The sequence below is a fragment of the Anabrus simplex genome, chromosome 11, assembly GCF_040414725.1.
Source record: "Anabrus simplex isolate iqAnaSimp1 chromosome 11, ASM4041472v1, whole genome shotgun sequence".
In the NCBI taxonomy this organism is placed as follows: Eukaryota; Metazoa; Arthropoda; class Insecta; order Orthoptera; family Tettigoniidae; genus Anabrus; species Anabrus simplex.
This window is the reverse complement of record NC_090275.1, coordinates 109,441,431-109,466,824: the sequence shown is the minus strand read 5'-3', so window position 1 is coordinate 109,466,824 and position 25,394 is coordinate 109,441,431. Positions and strand designations below refer to the sequence as shown.

The window sequence follows — 25,394 nt, the reverse complement described above, 5'->3', positions numbered from 1 at the left end:
GGGATACAATGGGGGAGAATAACTAGTACCTCGCCCAGCGGCCTCACCTGCTATGCTGAACAGGGGCCTTGTGGGAAGATGGGAAGATCACAAGGGATAGGCAAGGAAGATGGAGGAAAGCGGCCATAGCCTTAGGTTAGATACCATCCCGGCATTTGCCTGGATGAGAAGTGGGAAACTACTACCAGGATGGCTGAGATGGGAATCGAACCCACCTCTACTCATTTGACCTCCCGAGGCTGAGTGGACCCCTTTCCAGCCCCCGTACCTTTTTGTACATTTAGTGGCAGAGCCGGGAATCGAACCCGGGCCTCCAGAGGTGGCAGCTAATCACATTAACCACCACACCACAGAGCCAGACGGAAAACTATCGCAGCTGCGAATAACACTATCTTACGTTTGGACAGGAAGTGTCTGTAAGGACTACAACGTGCTAGCTCTCTACCACGGCGAGCGGGACCTAAGGTGTCTAAACCACGCATCAGTGCTGTTGCATTAACCAAGACGTGTGATAGCGGGTTCGAATCGGAGCCTGGTACACTATTTTTTCGAGTAACGCCGTTTACAGCGAGTGTAATACGGCCGCATATCATCCTGTTCCGAAGAGTGAATTTTTATTTTGTGCTGAAAAAGACTGTTTTTTCTCCGATGTTACGAAACTAGACTGGACTATGACATTTTGGCCTATAGGTAGAAAGTATGATACCCTGCATATTCAGAGTAACAAGTGTTCAAAATATTGACCAATTTACAGTGTTCGTTTGTTCGTTCGTAATCTGTTTATCCTCCAGGGTCGGTTTTTCCCTCGGACTCAGCGATGGATCCCACCTCTACCGCCTCAAGGGCAGTGTCCTGGATTTTAGATTCTGCGTCGGGAGATACAACTGGGGAGGATGGACAGTGCCTCGCCCAGGCGGCCTCACCTTTTATGCTAAATAGGGGCCTTTCGGGGGGATGGGAAGATTGGAAGGGATAGACCTTAAGTTATACCGTGGCCTTAAGTTAGGTACCATCCCGGCAGTTGCCTGGAGGAGAAGTAGGAAACCACGGAAAACCACTTCCAGGATGGCTGAGGTGGGAATCGAACCCTCCTATACTCAGTTGACCTCCCAAGGCTGAATGGACTCGTTCCACTTTTCAAATTTCTTGGCAGAGCCGGGAATCGAACCTGGGTCTCCGACGGGGGCAGGTAATCACACTAACCACTACACCACAGGTGCGGACACCTGTATTATTTTAAGGCGCAATAAATCACATGTTTGCCCAATGGTGCTTAGTGTTTGGCGCGGAATTGTACATGGTAGTTTTTCCTTTGCTAGGTCCATGGATCAATTTTCAGTGAATACACACAGGTAGGAGAGAACCTTATTGACCATTGGGAGAAATTTCACGTTATTTGGTGTCCATAAAACTAAAATACAAAGATCTTTAGGTTATACGCGTTATTTCGGTTGCCTATCTCATCATTTATTTTTTTAAATATTATATTATGCGCCTGTAACTGATTCCCACTTCCACTTGACACACGAGGGACTCTTTGGAAACAACTTGGCGAAAGACATGGAATTCGATGGAGAGCTGTCAATATTAATGGGGCTTATCTCAGAAAGAAAGTAGAACCGGCTGAGTTAGCAAAAAGGTTGTATCTGGACGGGTTAGAGCTAATGATATTCGGGTGTGAGATTCCGAGGAAGACAGAGGATATTACAAAGTGTTTTTACAGGTGTTGAAAGAGGAAAGAGGTGAATGTGGGGTAGGACTGTTCATCAGCTACACTATTGCACGCAACATACTTTCTGTTAGGCTCGTAAATAAGGGAATGATGTCGGTAGATTTGGCAGTTGGATGAATTAGGACGAGAATTACCTTAGTTTAATAACCACATGAGGGTCTAGATTAGAATGAATTTGACAGGTTTACGAAGCATTGAGTGACATCGTTAACAGCTAATGGACAATTTCAATGCGTGAATTGGAAATTGAAGGATATGTCAAGGTAATAATTATCATAATTTCGTGTGGCTGTTTCTAGCAGGGTGCAGCTCTCGTAAGACAGACCCTCCGATGAGGGTGGGTGGAATTTGCCGTGTGTAGGTAAGTGCGTGTTACGTGTGGTGTGTGAGTTGCAGGGATGTTGGGGACAGCACAAACACCCAGCCCCGAGCCATTGTAATTAACCAACTAAGGTTAAAATTCCCGACATGGCCGGGAATCGAACCCGGCGCCCTCTGAAACGAAGGTCAGTGCGCTGACCATTCAGCCATCGAGCCGGACATATGGAAAGGTGATCGGAAGCTCATAGGAATGGATAGCGTTTGCTGTACTTCTGTGCTTGTATGGGATTACATTCTTTTAGTATAAGGCTATTCAGCCCCACATATGGGAGAGTAGATCCATAATATCATAAACCGACTTTGTATTCAGGAACCTGTTCGGAATGTACGGACTTTCTGGGGATTTTTATACGATACAGACCACTGTCTGATCTGTAGTCAACTATCTCTAGACTTAAAATAGAGAAAGTGAAATTTCTTTGCAGACGAATAAGAGTAGAAACTCTCCAGGATGAGAAGATTAGACAGAAGAGACATAAAAATGATTAGTAAAAAGTTCCAAACAGTAGACAGTAAGCGATTTGAGGACGTAGAAAAAGAATGGTTGGCATACAGGAGTGCTGTAGTAGAAAAATCAAGGGAATGCTTAGGAACAACTGGGTGTAAAGATGGGAGAAAGCGAACATCTTGGTGGAATGTTGAAGTAAGAGCAGCTTGTAAACGTAAAAAGAAGACGTGTCAGAAATTTCTCAAAACAAGGGCGGATGCAGACAGGGAATTGTATACAGATGAAAGAAACAGAGCGAAACAGTTGTTCAATCCAAAAAGAAGTCTTGGGAACCTTTCGGTAATAACCTGGAAAGGCTAGGTCAAGCAGCAGGGAAACCTTTCTGGACGGTAATAACAAAATCTTAGGAAGGGATGGAAAAAGGAAATGAGTGGTGTGTTGGGTAATTCAGGTGAACTCATAATAGATTCCAAGGAATCACTGGACTGATGGAAGGAATATTTTGAAAATTTACTCAGTGTAAAAGGAAATCTTCCTGTTGACGTCGCGAACAACCGAGCGCATGGGCAGGAGGAAAATGATTTTGGTGATATTACGCTTGAGCAAGTGGAGAGGATGGTAAATAAACTCTATTGTCATAAAGCAACAGGAATAGATGAAATTAGACCTGAAAAGGTGAAGTATTGTGGGAATTCAGGGATGAAATGGCTTCAAGGAGTAATAAGATTATCATGGAATGTTGGTAAGGTACCATCAGATTGGACAGAAGCAGTAAATGCAAGCAAGTTAATAGGAATGGTTGCAACGAGGTATTTCATTGATCAGTATACCAGACAAGGCGGTCACTTCCCAGTCCTAGTCCATTGTTGCCATAAGGTATGTTTGTGTCGGTGGCACATAAAACAAGGAGAAAATAAATAGAAGTCAACGTCAGTGATTCACGGAAGTCTGTTTCTGCTAGAACCCTGTTTGCGAAGTTCCCTTTGGTCAGTTTCGAACCCTGACGTGGTTGAGTAGTTGGTGGGTCTTAGTCACACGAAAATTTTCTTAACAGTATCATCAACACCCTTCGAGAAGACGGAAAGCTTAATAATCGTTTCATCCTGACACACCTGAGTTTTAAATCCCCTATATCAGTCATTTTTAGCCATCGGATTCATATGGTCTATAAATCACCAATAATCACCAATATACGCATACGCATTTATGTGTGCACTTACTTTCATGCTATTAAATACTCGTATGAAATGCAAACGTAACATTCCCTTACTAGACACACGATTCACCCACAGTAATACTAAAAATCATGATCGTGAATGAACAACCGAATTTTAAAAAATATCACACTACTTATTGGTGTTCCACTAGTGCAAGAAATTCGTCCATAGTTTGTAAGACGTTCACTGTTAAGAAAATATGCACACTTCTGCTCGATAAGACACAATGTGGTAATTAATACACACCATAAATCAATTAGTAAGTTTGTTTTAAGAAAACCGTGTAAAAACACAAATGTGAAGAAATACACGTAAATTCATATTCCTTTTTCATTTTACACTGAACGCCCAACTTTTCCCGTCCATAATTTGCACTGGAGTACATTCAAACATCCTTATGCAAGTTTTCTGGTTTAAATCTGCGGCGTTTGTGTGTCAAAACTTGCTACGATGCGTAGAATGATCTCTCTACATCTACGGATGTGACAGGACAGTACTAGAATTCGGTGCGCGCGCTGTGTTTTTGTCTCGATTTTTCCTCGAAATCTTACGACAGCCGTAATTTTCATTCAGAACATTCCATAATATTTCACGGCATTAACTTCTTTACATTTTCCTGAAGACTCATTGTAAAACCTGTTACAATATGCACAATAAAAGTTAAAAACATGCACATAAATTCGAAATGTATGCACTAAACTCTAATATATGCAAATATGCATATATCAATGCACTATCAAACTTAATAATTCGTCCAATTTCACCTTCAAAAGCACTTCCTTGTCGATTTTGGAGGTCTACCTATCGGCAAAGATAAAATGCATTTGTGAACACATCCTACGTCTATTTAAAACTTACGATTTGTAGAACAAACTTAGACGTTCGTGTAAGAAAAACGATGCTAATATCTTATTCTTTGGAAATGGAAATGGACAGGGCATACGTTGAGGAAAGGGAATGAAGCCATTGAGAGAGAGGCACTGGATTGGAATCCACAGGGTAAAAGGAGGAGAGGAAGACCCAAACAAACGTGGCGAAGATCTGTACACATGGAGGCAATGGAAGAAGGCAAGACCTGGAGAGAGGTGAAGAGTTTGGCTGGCAACAGGATCAGATGGAGATGCTTTGTAGATGCCCTATGTTCCACGTGGAACAACAGGAATTAAGTCAAGTCATCTTATTCTTATTCTTCCAAGTCTTTTCGTAATTGCTTGGATTCGGCAATAGATGTTTATTTCACCCAGTTTTACGGCATGATGCCCTTGCTGACAGCGAGAATATGTAGAGGAAGGCAATTCATTATGGCTTTCATTAGTTTTATAAATGAAAATTATGTTAAGGGGGAATCAACACCTTTAACCGACCAAAAACTCGACTTTTTAATTTTTTCATTTAAAATCGAACTTTTGATAACAGTGCAAAATTTTGGTTAATACCTCCAATACTTTCGGAGTTATGACCAAAAACGTGAAGCTCTGTCACCCGAGCAAGCCTTTATCGTAAGTTTGTTGCTCTTTTCCTGTAACTTCTGTCTTTCAGAACCGTTTTCCTGATAACTCTGAAAGTTTTTAAGATATTAAGATAAAATTTTGCATGCATGTATATTTCACAGAAAAGAAGAAAATATACTAAAATTATTGAGCTAGCTTCATTGCTTAAGTTTTAAAATATTTCCAAATGAAAATTAAGTAAGAAATTGACTACTTGTAAATAACTTCATGAAAAATGTATTTACACTTGATTAAAATTCACTGATTCTAGTACATGTTGTAGCTATAACATGACCAATAATAATAATAAAAAATAGTCATACAAAAATGAGCATGTGTTTGTAAGTTATCATGGAAACGGCCAAATATTGGCCAAGATACACCGCCATTTTGAATAATGAGTTATATATAATGGCATAGGTTTATATGATTCCTAAACATGTAGGCATATTATTAAGAAATAATGTCTTTGTCATACGATGTTCCCTCTTAATATTCTTTTCCATTGCTGCGGGAAAAATGATTAATCCACCTCATTTTTCTGTGTTGTTGGACCGCGCTTAATACGAACACTCCATGACTCTCGGATAAAGGAATGAATTGCTTGTGTCTGAAAAACTACCTCGCCCAAGAATTAAACCTAGGACCCTTTGAAATGAGAACAACTGAAATGACCATTCAGCCAATGAGCCTGAGATCTATAACTCCAATATATCACACATAAAATAGATATGCTTTAAGTGAATAATAATGATAATACTAAAATTTCATGTTTGGATTTACATTTAATTTATTTGGATGGACATCTTTTTGGCACCGTAAATACAATACTGCTGTTCGGTCACTCCAAAACACCTCATGAATAATTATACAATGGGATGGGGATCATATGGAAGACATCCGAGACTCGTACTGGCCACTTAGCTCATCAGATATCAACCAAATTGATTAGAGACCTTTCTCGTGATATCTTGATACTGTAAGTTATTTCAAAACATCTTATATGTCTACATCGTACTGTTACTGTCTGCTTTCATAAGAACGGATTTCACAACACATAGATGAAAAATCAACTCAGTATTTAGGAAGTGAGGATGAGTCCATTCTCGGCATACATAGTTCACTGAGACCTTCTGTTATTTCCAATACAGAACGTCGTATCATTTCTTGCCCGGCGTGAAGAGCTGTAAGAGAAGAAATTTTGTGTTAGTACTTGCATAGCTTAATTGTTCAACATAGAAACAAATTATAAAGTAGATTAAATCAGTCTTTAAAGGATCACACTGAGCATAATATATAGACCAAAGAGTTCTCTCATCAGTGAAAATAACGAAGTCCTTTGAAATCAGACTTCATTGTGTGTCTACCAAAGAGTTCCGAGAATGTATGATCGTCCTCATGAACCAATATTATTGAATCACCTAATTATTTCAACACCAACGAGCAGAGATCACCTCGAAGGGCAATACGTCTGTAAATACATCTAGGATTGGCACATGTCGTATTGTAAGGAATTGCCAAAAAACTGTAAATCTTTATAGAGGATTTGATATTTTTCTTATTATCTTTGTTCTTATACCAACATAGACATATAATTTTGTCAGTACACTTAATTTCTTGCTTCACATTTCTTGCTTTATCTCCGATTACATTTATGTATATGCACAGTTCAAAGAAATTTGCGGAACATGTTTTGTAACGTCTGGTATGTGAACGTCAATTTGGTAGATGGGGTTCCAATGGCCGTACAGCATACCTTGAGACCTTAGCTACTCAGGGTATGTCAAATCGAAGTTATACTCCATCTGTAGGCGTAGCCATGTATTAAACTGCCAGTTGACCTCTCAAAACAAAGTGAATAGCGGTGCGTCCGTGTGTCGTTGTGAGGTATACAGACTACTGTGGTCATTTGAGCACGTTGTACTGTATGTCAACCAACACATTCCATGGGACATCTTAACGAATTTTAAGTCGCAGGGGCCGTCATTTTGATCCAGGAAGGATGGACTCTCGTCGTGTTCCTGTGCATCTCAATGTCTCCCCGTCAGTTATTCACCGCTTGTGCAATCGCTACATTGAGACACGCCAGTTCACAAGGAGGGTTGGACAAGGTCGTGAACGCATGTCAACCCCACAGGATGACCGATATCTGACAATCTATTCCTTGTGGCGTCGTTCAGCAACTGCCAGAGAACTGCAACAAGACCTCAGGAGGGTCACTGGAGTCACAGTGTCAGACCAGACAGTAAGGAACAGGTTATGAGAAGTGTCCTTACGACCCAGACGTCCTGTTCGAGTGGCCCGTTTAACGCAGCAATATCGCGCAGCTCGCCTTCTGTTTGCCCGTACCCACGTCAGTTGGCAACTTCGCCAATGGAGACCTGTGTTGTTCACAGACGAGTCCAAATTCCCCTAACACAGCGTGATGGATGTCAACGTGTATGGAGACGCCGTGGTGAGCAGTACATACCAAATGTTGTCCAGGAAGGCGACTGATTCGGACAAGGATTTGTGATGGCATGAGCTGGCATCAATATTGATGGCCGTACGGATCTTGTCGTCGTCCGTGGTAATCTTACTGCTGCGGGGTACGTCGAGCAGACACTGCTACAGCATGTGTTGGTTGGTGCATACGGTGTTAGCCCTGAATTCGTACTCATGCACGACATGTAACGCGAATCACCAGAGCTGTCCTGCGAGAATTGGACTCAAGAGATGGAATGGGCAGCATTGAGTCCCTACCGTAATCCCATAGAGCATGTGTGGGATAGGCTTGACAGAAGTGTTCGTGGGCGTCCTGTTCCACTACAGACTCTCCAAGACCTCGAACAGGCTCCCATTGAAGAATGGAACCTGATACCGCAACGTGACCTGCATCGACTTCTACGGAGAATGCCACGTAGGTGTCAAGCTGTGATAAATGTTCGTGAAAGACATACGCCATACCTAGCTCTCCAACTGTGATAAAATACACTCTGAAGGACTATTAACACTTTGTTTTCGCCCCTATTTGGACATTCCGATTTTGTTCTGAAAATGAACACGAATCAATGGATGTTCTTTCGTATACTTCAACGGTAAAGAATAAAGGTTTAGTTCGTAATATACCTGGGTGTGAGGTATTGTTTTTTGGAGCATGGCATACGTTCAAACACATGTTCCCGTATTTTTTGAACTAAGTATGTATAAATGCATAGGGAGAGAATAGGTCCAGTTTAATGTCTGTTTGTATCCGATTATTAAGACACTAGGGGGAAATGGCTTGATCGAGTTTCTCATAACACATGCACATAAATAACATGAGGTATATCCAACTTATGAACTAGGCTGAAAGGGGAAAATTGAATCAGGGCAGTTCTCTGGACTGTTTGGGGATAGCAATAACAACACTTCCTGGCACATCAAATTGTGAGTTGCAGTGCCAGTGTCTTGATAAGGAACAAGGTTGTCACAGTAGCAGTGAACCGGTTACGAAGGAGCTCCTGGAGCAGATTGTCACTGCTCCATTTCGCGAAAAGTTGACACTTACCGATATCGACACTCCTCTAGTATGGGATCTTTCATTTACACGCACTATGTGGCCCTTCGATCTTCCGATTGTCAGACTTCTTGCATTTTCCTGATTAGCGTTATTAGTGTTGCCCAATTGTGCTTCATCTTAAAACAACAAGCTCAAGATTTCCATTCCAAGTTACAGTACCCCACTCTACTGTGATTTCTTGAGTCCGCCCGTTCGTTAGGAAGAATTTCCGTCCACGGGTCTTTACATCTCTATATAGCTTGTCACATCCTTGTTGGTTACAGAAGTGTTGTTATTGCACTGAGTGGCCAAAAGCCATGGGAAGTGGTGCCCCTCAGAAAATGTGCCGTGTATGACCCCTGAACGTCTTTCACAGACCCCAGTGTCGTGAAGACGGCACCAAGTCGCGAGTTAACCGACTTTGAACGTGGGATGATCATCGCCGCACGGCTCATGGGTCATAGCAGTGCCGAGATTACACGCGAATTTGGGTTTCCGAGGCCAACAGTGTCGAAGGTGGATCTTAAATACCACAGAGAGAATGTTACCACTCGCGTAAACCGCCGCACGGGAAGGCCACAGGTGTTTAGATAATGGACATCACGTCGCCTCCGAAGAGCCATACTGGGCGTTCGACGGGCTACTGTGAGTCAGATCACCGTCCAGTTGAATGCTGGAGGGACTGTGAGGAGGCAACTGCACCACATATGCTTCACCAGCCGACGACCAACTCCTGTCTTTTTGAGCTCAACGACGTGCATGGCCCCGCGAACATCGGCTATGGACCATGGAACAGTGGCGACGTGTGTCATGGTCCGATGAATCCCGGTTCCAGTTGTATCGAGCTGATGGGCGCGTGAGAGTGTGGAGCATGCTCCATGAAGTTATGAACCCTGCGTGTCAACAAGGTTGCGTCAAGGTGGGAGGTGGCTCACTTTTGGTCTGGGTGGCGTTCTCATGGTCACAGAGGGCTGCAGGAAGTGCTGACAGGTGCACGTAATGCGGACATTCTTTCACATCATCTGCATCCCTTTCTGTCCCCAGAGTACCCTGATGGAGACGCCATCATTCAACAGGACAACGCGCCATGACACCGCTCTTTGATGGCACACAGTCGTTGGAAGACCACTCCAGTGAAATTACGACCATGGATTGGCCTTCCAGATTCCCCGACCTTAATCCAGTCGAGCATTTACGGGATGCTCTCGATGCTAGTGTACGCTCCATGAACCCCCACCAACTACACAAGACCAATTGTGGGTAGCAGTGCAAGATGGGTAGGTCCAGATTCCTCCAGAACTATTCCAACACCTTGTAGACCCGATGCCTGTCCGTACTGCTGCCATTTTGAGATCTCGCGAAGGAGCAACTCGTCATTAATATCACTTTCAGTGTTTAACCATGAGTTTGGGCCACTAAGTGTGTAAAACGGCTTGTATATTTGGTAATTACGTAATCGAGACTACTTTCACTGATGTGATGTAAGTAAAACAAATTGTAGAGATCACTTTCAACACTGCCTATGAGTCTCGGATAATCTTGTTCAGTGAATCTACCGTAAATTTGCCGATGCACTGAATGATTATTTGACGTAAGTGTTTGATGTCCAAATTTTACTAGAACCTGTGGGCTGGTTCGAGGTCCACTCAGCCTAGGTGAGAAAAATTGAGGATCTATTGCATGGTGAGATAGCGATCCCGGTCTAGAAAGCCACGAAACCTTATATTCATTAGACAAAGTATGTTTGTGCAGAGTAGACATCAACTTACCCCAAAGCCATTCTTTTTGAAGCAGTCGAACAGCTCCGCTCCAGTTTCACATATTTCCGATGAGGTCACTGGAAAGTAAAAATATGTAACTTCAACTAAACGTTAAAATAATAATGAACTTCTAAACACTTCCTAAATGGAAAGAAGAATTATGAAGAATGTATTTACATAACACAACTTGAATACATGGTTCTTCGTATGTAACCTGCATCGACAATTGGGTGAAGGTATTGCACGCATGTTTTAATGTGGATATATTTTTAGGATGTGGTTATCTGCAATTAGAGGAGATAATTTAACATCGACAGAAATTCTACAAAATTTTAACCAGGCAACCAGTGTTCGTCATCTTCTTCCTCACGTTATTACAGTGTGTTAGAACACTGCCTTCTATATATAGTAAGTAACCAGCCAGCCAGTGTTCGTCATCTTCTTCCTCACGTTATTACAGTGTGTTAGAACACTGCCTTCTATATACAGTAGGTAACCAGGCGCCGGTGTTAGCCATCTTCTTCCTCACGTTATTACACTGCCTTCTATATACAGTAGGTACAAATTGCGCTGTGTTTTAAACGAGTTTCCACTGTCTTTGACTGGCGGTTCGTTTAGGTCACAGCAAAGCCCCTTACACACTGTAACGTCACCGAAGGCTGCAGAATGTTTCTCATAATACGTATCTTGCTAATATTTACGGCCATAAAATTGTGTGCTAAATCAATGACCATATTGTTGGATGTAGATCTTGTGAGCCTATCTTGTGACATGAAATGGGAATGTTGTATGCTGGATCAGCTGCGATATTTTTGGACGTAGATCTTGTGGGGCTATCTGGTGACATGATATGGGAATGTTGTATGCTGCATGAGTTGCCATATTATTGGACGTAGATCTTGTGGGACTATCTTGTGACCTGAAATGGGAATGTTGTATGCTGGATCAGCTGCCATATTGTTGGACGTAGATCTTGATGCTACATATTTCGTTAGATTTATCGGAACTCTCCCTGTGGGTGGAGTGAAAGAATGCGTTATCTCTACCCCCTGCATGTCGTAATAGGTTACTAAGAGGGGAAGAACAAAATAATCTGTATTTGCTCTCTCGTCTTCTATACTAAAACATATCCCTGGTTCTATGCTTTTTCATGTAGGGGAAAAATGTACATATATCCTTTTTGAATAAAGCATGTAGGAGAATACAAATTTATGTCTAAAAATGTAATCACGTTTTAGACATGAACTTCAACACCAGCATAACTGTTTCCACAATCAACAGTCGACACTGAAGAGAAACATTCAGCTCTTTCGATAAACGAAGTAATTTTTCGTTCATGCAATCATTAGAAATTTTGCGGTTTGGATTTTACTTCCAGCTGCTGTCAGGAACTCTTACTCAATATCAACGTTTACGGCAGCATGTAGAGATTAACTGTTGGATACCGCTAATTGTTTCATATGATTGGTGGCGATGTGTTATTGTGGTAGGTAGGCTAGTAACATTGCCATTTTACTGTACAGTTGAAGAATACTATTGTCTCTTTTAATTACTATTAGGTTGTTATTATTGTTATAGTGCAGATGTATATAATACTTAGCTTTTAACTCATGTATAGAGCGCTGTTTTTGGTCATACTTGTATTTCCAGTGCTTTATTGTGTATTGTGTTCTTTTTATGCACTGCTTATGTTATTCATTTTCTATGTTACTTTGTTTATTATGACATTTTACACTTTCTTACTTTTATGCTCAGGATTTCTCTTTATTTTATTTTATTTTATTTTATTTTATTTTATTTTATTTTATTTTATTTTATTTTATTTCTTAGGCTTTCGCTTTCTTTCTTCATTACACGAGGGCGAATCAAAAAGTTAGTTACACTTCCAAGTTATGGGCATTTATGAGACCACCTACACATAGGCAATACGGCTATAGCAACATACAATGTACGTTGACTGTTCCACACAGTCTCCAAGAGACTGTAAATATTTATCGGAACGGTCAACTGACTTTTCCATTCTGGATGCGTAGAAATCATGTCCAGTGCTACGTAACCACCTGGAGACAGCTGCCTTCCCCTCCTCATCGTTTCGGAATTTAAGAAAAGCGGTGCGGAAAATGAGCGTCGGTGTGATTTTGTTGCACGATAAAGCAACCCCTCACACGGCCCGCCAATCGTTCGAGCTGCTGCAGCGATTCAAGTGGGTGGTATGGCAACATCCTCTATACAGTTCGGTGGACGACGATTTCTACACATTCGGAATCGAATACTTGGTTGACTGTTCCGAGAAATGTTTAAAGTCTCTTGGGGACTATGTGGAAAAGTGAACTTACATTGTATGTTGTCATATGTTGGCCGTAACATGCAAGTGTAACTTACTTTCTGATTCGCCCTCGTGTGTCTCCAAATCTTTAATTTTTAGCTCAGTTATCTTTGTTTTGATAATGAAATAGTATATTCCTTGTAAATATATATTATCTTGTAATTTTGGTGGTTAAGTTTAAGAGAGGTCCACGAGCCCTAACTTCACTACTGCTAAAGTCAAATAAATAAATGCATAAATAATAATAATAATAATAATAATAATAATAATAATAATAATAATAATAATAATAATAATAATAGTACTCGCCTTGCTGTTGACAAGTGTCTATCACTGTACGCGCTTGTTCCCTTTTGTCTCCTGCAGGGTAGTTCTTGTTGGCCCACTCTTCAGCCTTCCCCGAGTCGAAGGAGCCGCCACTGTCAATCTGAAACAAGACAACAGCTACTTCCTCTGTCCAGACAGCGAGCTACACCGCCGGCGAAACACTTAGGAAAACATATGTTTCTGAAATGTGTTTTAAAATTACGCTCATTATGATTAACATCCTGCTCCTTGGGTGAAACGCTCAGCATTATACCTTCAGTTCAGACGGTCCCGGTATCGATTCCCGGCCAGGGGAGGCATTTTAACCTGTCCTGGCAACTCCTCCGACTTGAGGACAGGATATTTGTCCCTATACTCATCTCCACATAGGGCTGATGTCAGGAACGGCATCCAGCCGTAAAAAGAGACAAGTGAGACACACTTTCCACCAGTAACCCTGTCAATGGCTACGGGGACTCTTAACTTGGGAGCGTGGATCAGCGACCACGGGGCCCTCAACTGAGTCCTGATATGGCATTGCTTTCACTTACTTGTGGCAGGCTTCTCACTTTATTCTGCCCTATCCGACCTCCGTTGGTCAACTGTTGTTTTTTTCTGAACTAAGACTGTCTTAGAGCATTCCAGGCCCTTGTCTTCCTTTGGCCGATACCTTCATATTTCGAAGTGTCGGGTACCTTGTTCCCCCTCTGATTAGTGCTAACAGAGGATGGCTGTCCAGTTGCACCACCCTACCGGGAATGGGGAAGACGGTGGAAGGAAAATAAGATTTATTGCATTTCATGACTTTCTTTTGAGTTCATTGAACCTTCCTGAGCGGCTCAGACGTTTGAGACGCTGGCCTCTTTACCCTAGCTTGGCAGGTTCGATGGTATTTGAATAGGGTAGGGTGAGGCTATTTTGAATCATCGGGTTACTTGGATCAAAATAAACATTTTTCCACTGCGCTACTTAAAAAGCGCATGCCAGAAGCTATTGTGAGCCAGAACTGTGTGGGCTGAGTTCTGACTTCAAGCACGAGTTAACCTGACCGATATATCTATCACCATATTCCACCAATATTAGCTTAAATAAGCTGAGGTAAGAGGCACCTGTTAGTTATTTATCGACCACGTAATATTTAAGACATTGTGCTTACACTATAGGGAATTAGTTACTGCTTTGTTTGTAGGCGTGTGAGGGAGGACTAGCAAGCTACCCACCGTGACAACTAGCGCATTCTCTTGGTAACAGTAAGAACTGTTAACATTTTAGTAGAATGTTGCACATTGGGCTATTTGAATCAATGTTCGCGGGCTATTTGGATCAGTATTTTTCAATGGGATATTTGTCTTCCGTATCTCCTATTGGTGAAGCTAGTACATCTAGAAACTGAAATGCTCCTGTTGCAGGCCTTTCTGATGTACTGCACCCCTCACAAAAAGAAAGCTATTCAGATAGTATTAGGCCTAAGCCACTACCTAGGCCTATTTCAGTAACGTTATCCGTTACTTTACCGTCACCGAACAAAAATATCTTCAAGAAGAAGGTAAACAGAGTACAGCACTCAGCCTGTCACCTGACATCTCCTGAACATATATAGAAAGCTGCAGTTTTCGAAAGAACAATCTGCTGCTAGCAGCAAACGCAAGTCAGCGGGTAACAGTAGGAGGTCTAGGTCCAGGCCTAATCATCCAAGAACGAGTAGGAAGAAATCTCTTCGAGATACATCAAATTCCTCATCTGAATCATCAGCTGACGAAGAAAATTCAGCGTGTGGGTTCTGCTTGATGCTGTACTTGGACTCAGAATCGTTCAAGAAAGGCGACTGGATATGGCGTGAGAAGTGTGAAACTTGGTACCATGTGGTTTGTGTTGGACCAGCTTGACGAAAACAATTTACTTGCGGAAGATGTGTTTAGTGATCTAGGAATGATAGGAAAACTCTTATATGAAGAAACTTATCTTCCTGAATGCCTATGCTACTAGTTGTACGCATCTTAAGTGCTGGAAACTGTGTGATCCAAGTAGCCCCACCTGTGATCCTATTTACCCCACAATATTTTACAAGTGAGCTTTTGCAATAGGCATGTATTTTATATTTTTGTCAGTAAATAAAAAATTTTTTGAGCCAACTGTTGCATCATTTGCTGTCTGAAACTGCAGTGTACCAGACTGTACGTTGCTATCACAGAAAAAAATTGATTTTACATGCATTTCCGTTCACTTAAGCCTGAAATGATTCAAATATCCCCACCCTACCCTATGCTAAAATACGTGAACCTCGCGCCACTAGATTTATGGGCGCATAAAAGAACTCCCGAGGGACAAAATTCCGGCACGTTGGGGTCTCCAAAAACGGTCAAAATTATTATTTTATTATTATGTATCATTTGTATTCATTAAATTCACATCATTTGTTAACATCAAAAAGTTACACAATTTTTCGACCGGCGGTGTATCCCCCAAAACACGCAAGAGTGCAAGACTACGGGAGTACCTCCCTCCCTCCCCCTACCCACCTACTTACCACTCAACTAAAAATATGTGGTCCACAAAAAATTTGGAAGAGCAAATCCATTACTTTCCATTATCAAAAACAGTTCTTACTTTGTATCCACTGCCTTCCCTTTTAAAAAATATCTCCCTGTAAAGTTTGGAATCAAGAATTCTCTCCCCCAATTAGGACGCGAGTTGGATGGCTTATTCAATATTGAATAAATTGGCAGGTGTCTGAAGCCGACGAAATTGTACGGCATTCATGTGCAGCTGCTTGTTGTATGTCTGTGTATTCGTTGTTACTGAACACACCAGCCATTGTCGATGTGTTCACAGCAGCTGTACCAAAGACCAGCCTACTACTGAGTGTTCGAAAACGGAGACACATTTGCTGGGTAGCGCTGAGGAACATGCAGTGAGTGGCCCTCCTGTCATCTCTTCATATTCTGACGTAACTAACTTGCACGTTCTAATGCGCCTGTAAAAATTAGTTATTAAGCAACCCTGTTATCATCACTGCATGCGGGACACTTATAAGTAGAATGTACAGGGGTAGCGAGCCACCTGGTATAACTTGCGTTGGGATTTGTGGGCAATGGCATGAAAAAGGTAGCTAATCAACTGGTATAATAGATTTGCTTTTACGATTGGCGCAGGATAGAACCTGTGTTAAGTCCACGATATTTCACTTGGAGAGGGTAGTAAGTCAGCCCGAGCCTCTGGTGGAATTATTTATTACCTTTGTAATTTGTTTACAGTTAACTGCGTGTAAACCTTACTTATAGCTATTATAACTCGTCGTAGTGATACTTCAGCAGCCAGAATGTCTTCGAAACCTATTCCATTCAAAATGTTAATGTCGTTATTGCCACCTTCATGACATGACGTTGATACTAGTTCCTTGTTTCTATAAATAGGTATTGCGTGTGTCCAGCAATGGTCCCAGAAGAATTTGCGGAAATGATCAGAAAGGCTAAACATTTTCAACCATTTCATGTAATTATGGTGACGCCTTAATAATACCACTGTGAGCTGGATAAGGATTTACAGAGCCGAACTTCCCTCAGTCAAAACAACGCAATCATTCACAGAGAACCGAAGAAGGAGCATAACATCCTCAGAAGAGGGCGATCAGCAGCATAAAGTCCTTATAACTACTTGGAAGGAGACGAACCATCAGGGAACCGAAAGTAAAGGATTTTTTGGCCATGTTGGATTCCTTCGATGAAAAATATCTTGCGTTTTACCGTGAAATTTGTGCTTGAATTATACACGTCATCTGTCGAACTGATCAGACAGTGATTTTTCACGATGTGTTTTATCGCATAATTTGTGCCTGAAACATAATTAGAATAAGTTGTAAATGGATAACTCCTTGATTTTACATATTTGTTCAATATGGTCTGCTTTATAATGCTAGCAAGACTTATTTTTCTTCTCCTGTAAAATACACATTTCATGACTTCATACCTTTCCCATGTCAATGCCTCAAATGTTTAGGCGACACTCAAGTTCGAATCTTCCTCTTCCAAACATGGCATAGTCGAACAGTAAATTGTCCAGTGTTTCAGAAAATGAACAAAAGCATAAATCATCGCCTGCAATGCTAATTTTAAAGCGTTCTCACAACTTACACTCGTATATACTACTTACAATTCCCATGGACTGCATCATACAGCCGACGAAGCACTAAAGGGGAAAAATAAGTATGAATTAGTTACAATGAATTGATTAAAATGCACTTATTAGTTTTGGAAGGATTAATTATCGTGAAATAGGCAGTAAATTTGATTTTGCGTACCTTGCCTTCTTCGCTTTGTGGACCGTTTTGTCTCAGTGCTCGCATTTCATCTGTAATCAGAAGGAGAGAAATATTAAAGTCTAGATCAGATTTGCCTCCCGTACTAGATAATACCATGTAGTTTCAAGAAATAATGTGACAAGAGATAAACTTTATGTTACAGGCACACAAAAGGTTACATAGTAGTAGAACACTAACACACATTACAGTTTAACATTGCCACTATTCCATGTCCAACCACTTGTTCCAGCACTATATCAGGACATCTGGGTCCAGTCCCTGAAGTCGCGTCACGACGGTCGAATTGTCGTTGAACCTTTTGACAGTCAACGGTCTGAAGAGAAGGAAATCATTGGGTGCCAGGTCAGGACTGCGAGGAAGATGTTCCAGTTACTCCCGCCAGGAACGTCGTGACAATTCACGCGTGTGGCCTGGTATTATCGTGCAGATCCATTACGATTGAGGGAGGTCCAGGTTGGTTTCTGAGATTTGCTACCTGCATAAGCACGATTGTGCCGCAGTAACTGCCAGCATTCATAGTCAACAATTTGCTTTACGTCTCACCGACACTGACAGGTCTTCTGGGGATGATGGGATAGGACAGGGCTAGGAGTGACAAGAAAGCGATCGTACAAGTCGGCCCGCAACGGGTGACTAACGCGCACTCTACAGTGTGATGGCAGTAGTGGCTTAGAATAAATATGATTTAAGTCGTCATAGCTCAACTGGATAGAGCATCCGACGTGAAATCAGAAGCTTGTGGATTCCGATCCCACTGGTGTCCGGTTGGCCATTTTTGTTTCGCCCTTAACATCTATTCGATATCTGAACACGATGTAATATATTGAAAGTACATTTGGGGTACAGTGCGGTAGTGAAAAGTTTCAAATTCATTACGTTCTGTTTCGCTATGAATTATGAAGATGTGGAGACCGGGACGATTATTGACGATGACAATCTTCCTGATTATATTACTGAAAACTACGGGGATGAAGAGGGGTCCAGAAGTTGTGATGCGGAAGACGAAGAAGGCCAAGGAAATTCTGGAAGCAGCAAATTCAAAGGAGCATTAAACAAGTATTGTAGTGACAAAAAAGCATACAAATGTTCTTCTTCTTATTATTATTCTTTCCTGGCTGTATATGCACCCATAAAATGGTCAATCCTGAGCTCACTCAGGGTCGGCTCGTCCAACGTTCTTGTACCAGATCTAATGTCACTTCACTCTTCCTTAAAGCAGCCGCAGCAGTTTGTTTCAATGTTGCCTTAGGACGGCCTCCTCCTCTCTTCGGCTCTTCAATGGCAAGATGTTTCTGTACTAAATGGTGTTAATTTTTTTCTTCTTCTTCTTCTTCTGTTTTCCTCCATCTTGCCGCTGATGGGCACAACTCTCACATGTTCTTTGCTCAAGCAGAATGACTCCCACCGACCATCGCAACATCTCTGTGACATGCGTTCTGTCTTGCCCGACATTCAGAGGCGTATCGAGAACAGGCCGAACAGTGGTTTTCTACACTTTGCCCTTATCACACAGAACACCAGTAAGAGACCGACACTTCATCCAACCAACACTCACGCAGTGCTTGACATCTGTATCGATATTACCATCAGTTGCGATGAGTGATCCAAGAAATTTGAACTTGTCGGTCATCATCAGTGGTTCTCCGGTTGCCCTGGCTACCTAAAGTTGAAGATATCACATACTCTTTACAACATCTATTATTTCTATATTTTTCTTTTACCACCTGCCAACTTCGTCGGTCTACTGCTGCATAGTGTGCTTCGCCTGGTCGCCCAGCTCATTACAGACTATGGAACTCCCCTCCGCTTTTTCTTTCCTCGCCGCTACGTCACGCATACATGGACTCCTTTCTAGCATGTTCTGGACTTGGCCACGTGCTACTATGTAAGAGTGCTTCACCATGATATCGGCAGTAAGGCATTGTGTGACCATTTGTAGTGGAGGGAGCAGTTATTTTCGCAAGCGCCTGGTCCGTTGCGTTTTTTAATTAACTACTTGGAACGCCACTTTTCAAATTCATCGCATACGCTGGGTGAGCAAAAATGTATCATGAACTTATATGGTGTTTACGCTTAAAGACTTACTACAATACGCCCTTCTGGCATTAATTGCTACCTGAACTTCATTCAGGGTGTAATATTTGACCACTTAATATCTCTAGTCCATTTTCAACTTCACACAGTAGACTTTCAATGGATAAATATTTGAAGTGTATTTAGGTGAAAAGCTATCTGTTCGGGAACACATGTTTTACGCTCAGTGTCTACTAAGCAGCCTGATTGTTTCCTTCTCCCTCCTTCCCCTGAGTTCCGATTTTGCCCTTTATCTATCTTCCATTTTATGGATATAATTTCTATTTTCTACTTCTGTGTTATTTGAATTAAATTTCCAACCCTGGTTGTTTTTATAATCGGAAATGTGGCCTTTACGTAAAATTGTTACCATACTTTTCTTAAGATCTCTGTCTTTCCTGTCAAATATTGTTATCTTGGATGGATCTTTCGTTATAAGCTTGATGAAACTCCTTTTGCGTCACTTCCGAATCTAGTCACTATCTACACGAACGCATTTGTTAATGCTTGGTGTTACTCTTTCGGAATTTGTACGAATTTATACGTTAAAACTTGGTTACTGTGATCATCTGTTCTTATTGAGGTTTATCGTAATATATATATACTAGCAAATGTACCCGTGCTTCGCTACGGTATTCTACATTGTATACGGATATCGACGTAAATACTGTGGGTGCAGTAAATTTTTTTAAAACTGCATGTCTCTTAGCCTTATCTGAGAAATAGCATGGGGAGGTCCCCATACGTTGTTTCCAATGTAAAGTGAGGGTTGCGGAGTTGTGATGATAACGGCAGGCTCACTTGCCTACTGCCATTCACAATCGAGTTGGCAAGTTTACATTATAATTGCAGGCCCCATAGCTTACTGCGTGGTCACAATCGATTTGCGGAGTTTAGTTACAATGGCAGACCCATTTTCGACTTTCTGACAGATTACATTTGAGGAGTTTTTATTATAATAGCAGGCAACTGCCCTACCACCAGTCAAAATTGACTTGTGCAGTTATCATTATAATGACAGTCCCTTTTTACTGCCGCCAGCCAGCTTACTGCCAGTCACACAGTATTAGTGAGTTTCCATTAAAATAGCAGGCCACTATGCCTAATGCTAGTCAAATTTTAGATTGGAACATTTGTTTATAATGGCGGGCACCCTGGCCTAGAGCCAAACACAATAGGGTAGGGGACTTTCGAGCAAAACTGCGTGATCCCTTGCCTTCTGCAAGACAAATCGAGAAGTGAATTATTCATTAAAATGGTAGGCCCTCCTTACTAATGCCAGTTACACAGGAGTTGGAGATGGACACCATTCCTACTGCCAGCAGTCAAAGTCGATGTAGGAAGTACTGATTACAATAGCAGACACACCCTTTCTCGATCGCTACAAATCGACATCAGTGAATATATATAGATGGACATACGAAAGTATATGCATGTTTACAATATTGCAGACCTTCATTTACAGACTAACTGCTGCTAAACGGTACGTCATATTGACAAAGGATTGTACCGTAAGGCGCAGTATTTAGCGATCTAAATGGCTGGTCCTATGATATTTTCTCGCATCTCATCTATTCATGGGTCAGATTGAGTCAGAAACGTTAAATAGGTTGAAATTTGTGTAAGATTATCTTACATTGCATTACTTTTCGGATAATTATGTGAGATAGCATTTGGCTCACATATGGGTACTGGGTGGGCCAATATTCGTGTAGAGTTTGATCTTACTATCTTTCCTGTAAGTGATTGAAAGTATGAATTATATAGGTAAAGAGTCCAAATTTACTTAAAATCGAGAAATAGAGACGAATCTAACGTATAAGCGATACAGATACGACAAAAAGTCATAAGTCCAAGGTTGAAGATCACTCCTAATTCAACTAAGATTGTGCCATCCGTTATGTGATAGGATTTCCCGTTTATCCCACGAAATACCTCGAAACGAAGGTCTGCTCCGCCATTAAATTGCCTATATCTCGATATTATTCGGCATAAAAAGTGAAATATTTAAAGATCTTGGAAGTTTTCCGTAGGTTACCGGCTAAAACGTATAAATTTGCTTAATTTCAATTTTTCAGCTCGTGTGGCAGATTGTGAGGCAATCTTGATTTTGGGCGATAGGGAGGGGTAAAATTTAGGACTTCCAGGAAACTATAGCAAAAAATATGCAGATGGTCATTATTACCCCTTAATCGGAAAGCTGTACGAAAATGTCTCAAAAATAGTCAATGCACAGATACACGGTCCTTACGATTTGATTTATCTAGATAGATAAGGAATCTGCTCCACATATAACACCTTTTGGGCTATGTCCGCTAGACTTAGCCTGAAAACCGACCTTTCATGTTATCTCCCTTATTAATCCTCCCGTTGAAAAATGCACATGAGAAAAAGAAATTAGAATTGGATTTCCAAACAGTTTGATTGATTTCCAGTTAGGTTGGTCTAGTACTTTAAATATTGTGGGAGAGTAAAAATCGCCATTTCGGTCCCCTATAAAACCCCAGTCCATTCCGGGAATTTGAAATGGAATAATCCTTAAAAACTATCCTTGGAGGGGTGGATGCTAAATATCAAGTTTGGTTCAAATATCTCAGTAGTTTTCACGTTGTAAGAAATACGCTTTACGCGCACCCGCTCTTGCGTTAAGTCTGGTGGGACTTGTACCGAAAAACGGTCCGTTAATGATATCTCCGTTATTAATCCTGGTATCGAAATGATGCACATGAGAAAAAAAGGTTTAGAAATTAATTTTCATTAAGGCAGATAGATTTCCATTAAGTTCGGTTGTGTATACTTTGAGGGAGTGCAAAATCACGGTTTCGGTTTCGTAAAAATCCCCACTCAGTTCAGGGATTTAGAAACGACATTTGCGCTAAAACCTACCCAAGGACTGGTGGATTTTAAATATGAAGTTTGGTGGAAATATATCCAGTAGTTTTCAAGTTATAGAAGGACAGATAAACAGACAAACAGACAAACAAACAGGCAAACAGACACCAAAGCTAAAAATGATGCACATGGTCATTATTACATCTGAAACGGATAACTGTACGGAAATTTCGCCAAAATAATCAATGTACAGACACACGGTCGTTACGATTTTATTTATATAGATATATTTTTGCTAGTTGTTTTACGTCGCACCGACACAGATAGGTCTTACGGCGACGATGGGACAGGAAAGGGCTAGGGGTGTGAAGGAAGCGGCCGTGGCCTTAATTAAGGTACAGCCCCAGCATTTGCCTGGTGTGAAAATGTGAAACCACGGAAAACCATCTTCAGGACTGCCGACAGTGGGGTTCGAACCTACTATCTCCCGAATACTGGATACTGGCCGCACTTAAGCGACTGCAGCTATCGAGCTCGGTATATACTGTATATATATATATATATATATATATATTTTAAATTAACTCCTTTTCACGAATAAGTTTCTGATGTTACACCTTTCCCTTTATTTGAATTATGTACTTACCACGCAAGATCCTCTCGGTTCACCTACCAACGCTGTGCGCTAACTCTGTCCGCTAATTTTGTGGTTCTAGTATTTGATGGTAGTTCCTTTACCCTGGGAAACAACCATATTTGAGGTTGTGATATTTTACGTAGGTGTGTCTGTGGTTTGTGATGTTCCCACCAGTCGTATGTTTGCCTGTCGCACAGGAACTACGTTGGTCAGATATTTGTTCATAATATCATCAGAAACAAACATATTGCGGTTAATATTATTCCTTTCCCCCGTTGTTACTCTGTAAATAATTATTACAACACAAAGAATATGCACTCTATCTTCTTGCGAGAATCATACGTAACGTCCATGAATAATTTAAAAACAACCAAACCGAAACACCATGGCGCAAGAGCCCCGAAGGGCCATGGCCTAGCAAGCGACCGCTGCTCAGCCCAAAGGCCTGCATATTATGAGGTGTCGTGTGGTCAGCACGGCGAATCCTCTCGGCCCTTATCCGTGGCTTCCTAGTCCGGGGTCGCTATCTCACCGTCAGGTGGCCCCTCAATTGTAATCAGTTAGGTTGAGTGGACCTCGAACTAGCCCTCAGATACAGGTAAAAATCCTGTGACCTAGCCGGCAATTGAATCCGGCGCCTCTGGATAAAAAGAAAGGCACGCTACCCCTACACCGTGGGGCCGGCTTTAAAAGCATTCATCAAGTGACAAAAGCGAGTTCATAATGCAGGTGACATCGAGGAGGAACACTAAAGTAAGTGTCACAACCAGTGAATCGCATGAAGGACTTGATGAATATATAGAAAGTGTCTGCACTACATGATTATGCACATTAATGTGTTGTACCTTCGTAATTAAAGTACGCGTGATTTGATCAGTAGGCCTTGTAATCAAGAACTGCGCTCTGACTGGTCAGCATTTTTTTTCAAAAATTCAAACATATCACTACCAAAAATGTTCCGCTCTATTTTTCACGCGGCTACCTCTACTGCTCGGCCGGTCACCGCTGTCCACACACAGGTCGTTGTACGACGCGTGATAACGTTTCGCTTGGGACGATAATACGGGGCCCAGCTCAAATGGAAACTACATTTTAGCGATCCTCAACTTCCTCACTGAGAACAGAACAGACGCTGCTCTGGCTGCACACAGAGCTGTTCCACACTCAGTTTACCTCTTTCAAATATTTATCACCATCTTCATTTGCTTCTTCTTCTTATTATTATTATTTATCTGTTTACTATCCGGGGTCGGTTTCTTCCCTCGGACACAGCGAGGGATCACACCTCTACCGCTTCAAGGGCAGTATCCTGGAGCTTCAGACTCTGGGTCGGGGAAAACAACTTGGAATGATGACCAGTACCTCGCCCAGGTGGCCTCACCTGCTATGCTGAACAGGGACCTTGCGAAGGGATGGGAAGATTGGAAGGGATAGACAAGGAAGAGTGAAGGAAGCGGCCGTGGCCGTAAACTAGGTACCATCCCGGCATTTGCCTGGAGGAGAAGTGAGAAACCACGGAAAATCACTTCCAGGATGACTGAGGTGGGAATCGAACCCACCTCTACTCAGTTGACCTCCCGAGGCTGAGTGGACCCCGTTCCAGCCCTCGTGCCACTTTTCAAATTTCGTTAAAGAACCGGGAATCGAACCCTGGCCTCAGGGGGTGGCAGCTAGTACGTCAGCTTTAGCCTCTATATTTCGAGAAGCTTTATTACAAAACCAACCCCTCACCTATACCCTCCTCAACACACCACTTTACCTTCAGGAACTCCATGGGCCGCCTTACAGTTGGCCTTCGCAGTCTTCATTTTATCCCTGAACTCCTTGGACTTGGCAATCGTCTGGAAAATAAAATGTTTTATTTTATTTATTTATTTATTTATTTATTTATTTATTTATTTATTTATTTATTTATTTATTTATTTATTTATTTATTTATTTTACTTTTGCAGCAGCAAAGTTAGGGCTCGTGGCCATTTCTTACACTTGACCACGTAATTTACAGATAATACATATATAAAAGAAATGTACTATTCTATTATAAAATAGAAGATGAGCTAAACAATAAAGATTATATTGGACAACGTATAATGAACAAAGAAGGCAAAGTTCAACAAATAAAATAGAATAAAATAAATCCTGTGCATAAAGGTAAAAAGAAACAACAGAGTCATTATAAAAAGTAAGATACAAACTCAAAAATACAAGCAATGCATAAAGAGAACAAAATACGTAATAAAGTAATTAAAATAATATAAGTATGGCTATAAGAGTGATCTATGTACATGAGTAAACAGCTAAATATTAATTTACACAATAATAATAATAATAATAATAATAATAATAATAATAAT

General features: G+C 41.3%; 1 protein-coding gene across 1 annotated transcript in view; it reads right to left on the bottom strand.

The window, feature by feature from the left end:
* Positions 1–6,059: 6,059 nt before the first annotated feature.
* LOC136883324 (uncharacterized) overlaps positions 6,060–25,394 on the bottom strand; it is a 52,554-nt gene continuing 33,219 nt past the window's right edge. Inside the window, exons 3-8 of the mRNA XM_067155559.2 lie at positions 24,800–24,881; positions 17,478–17,527; positions 17,330–17,365; positions 13,184–13,301; positions 10,558–10,625; positions 6,060–6,452 (exon numbers count right to left, since the gene is read on the bottom strand). Of these exons, the coding sequence (XP_067011660.1) occupies positions 6,429–6,452; positions 10,558–10,625; positions 13,184–13,301; positions 17,330–17,365; positions 17,478–17,527; positions 24,800–24,881 (378 nt within the window). The 3' untranslated portion in view covers positions 6,060–6,428. The remainder of the gene's footprint in view (positions 6,453–10,557; positions 10,626–13,183; positions 13,302–17,329; positions 17,366–17,477; positions 17,528–24,799; positions 24,882–25,394) is intronic.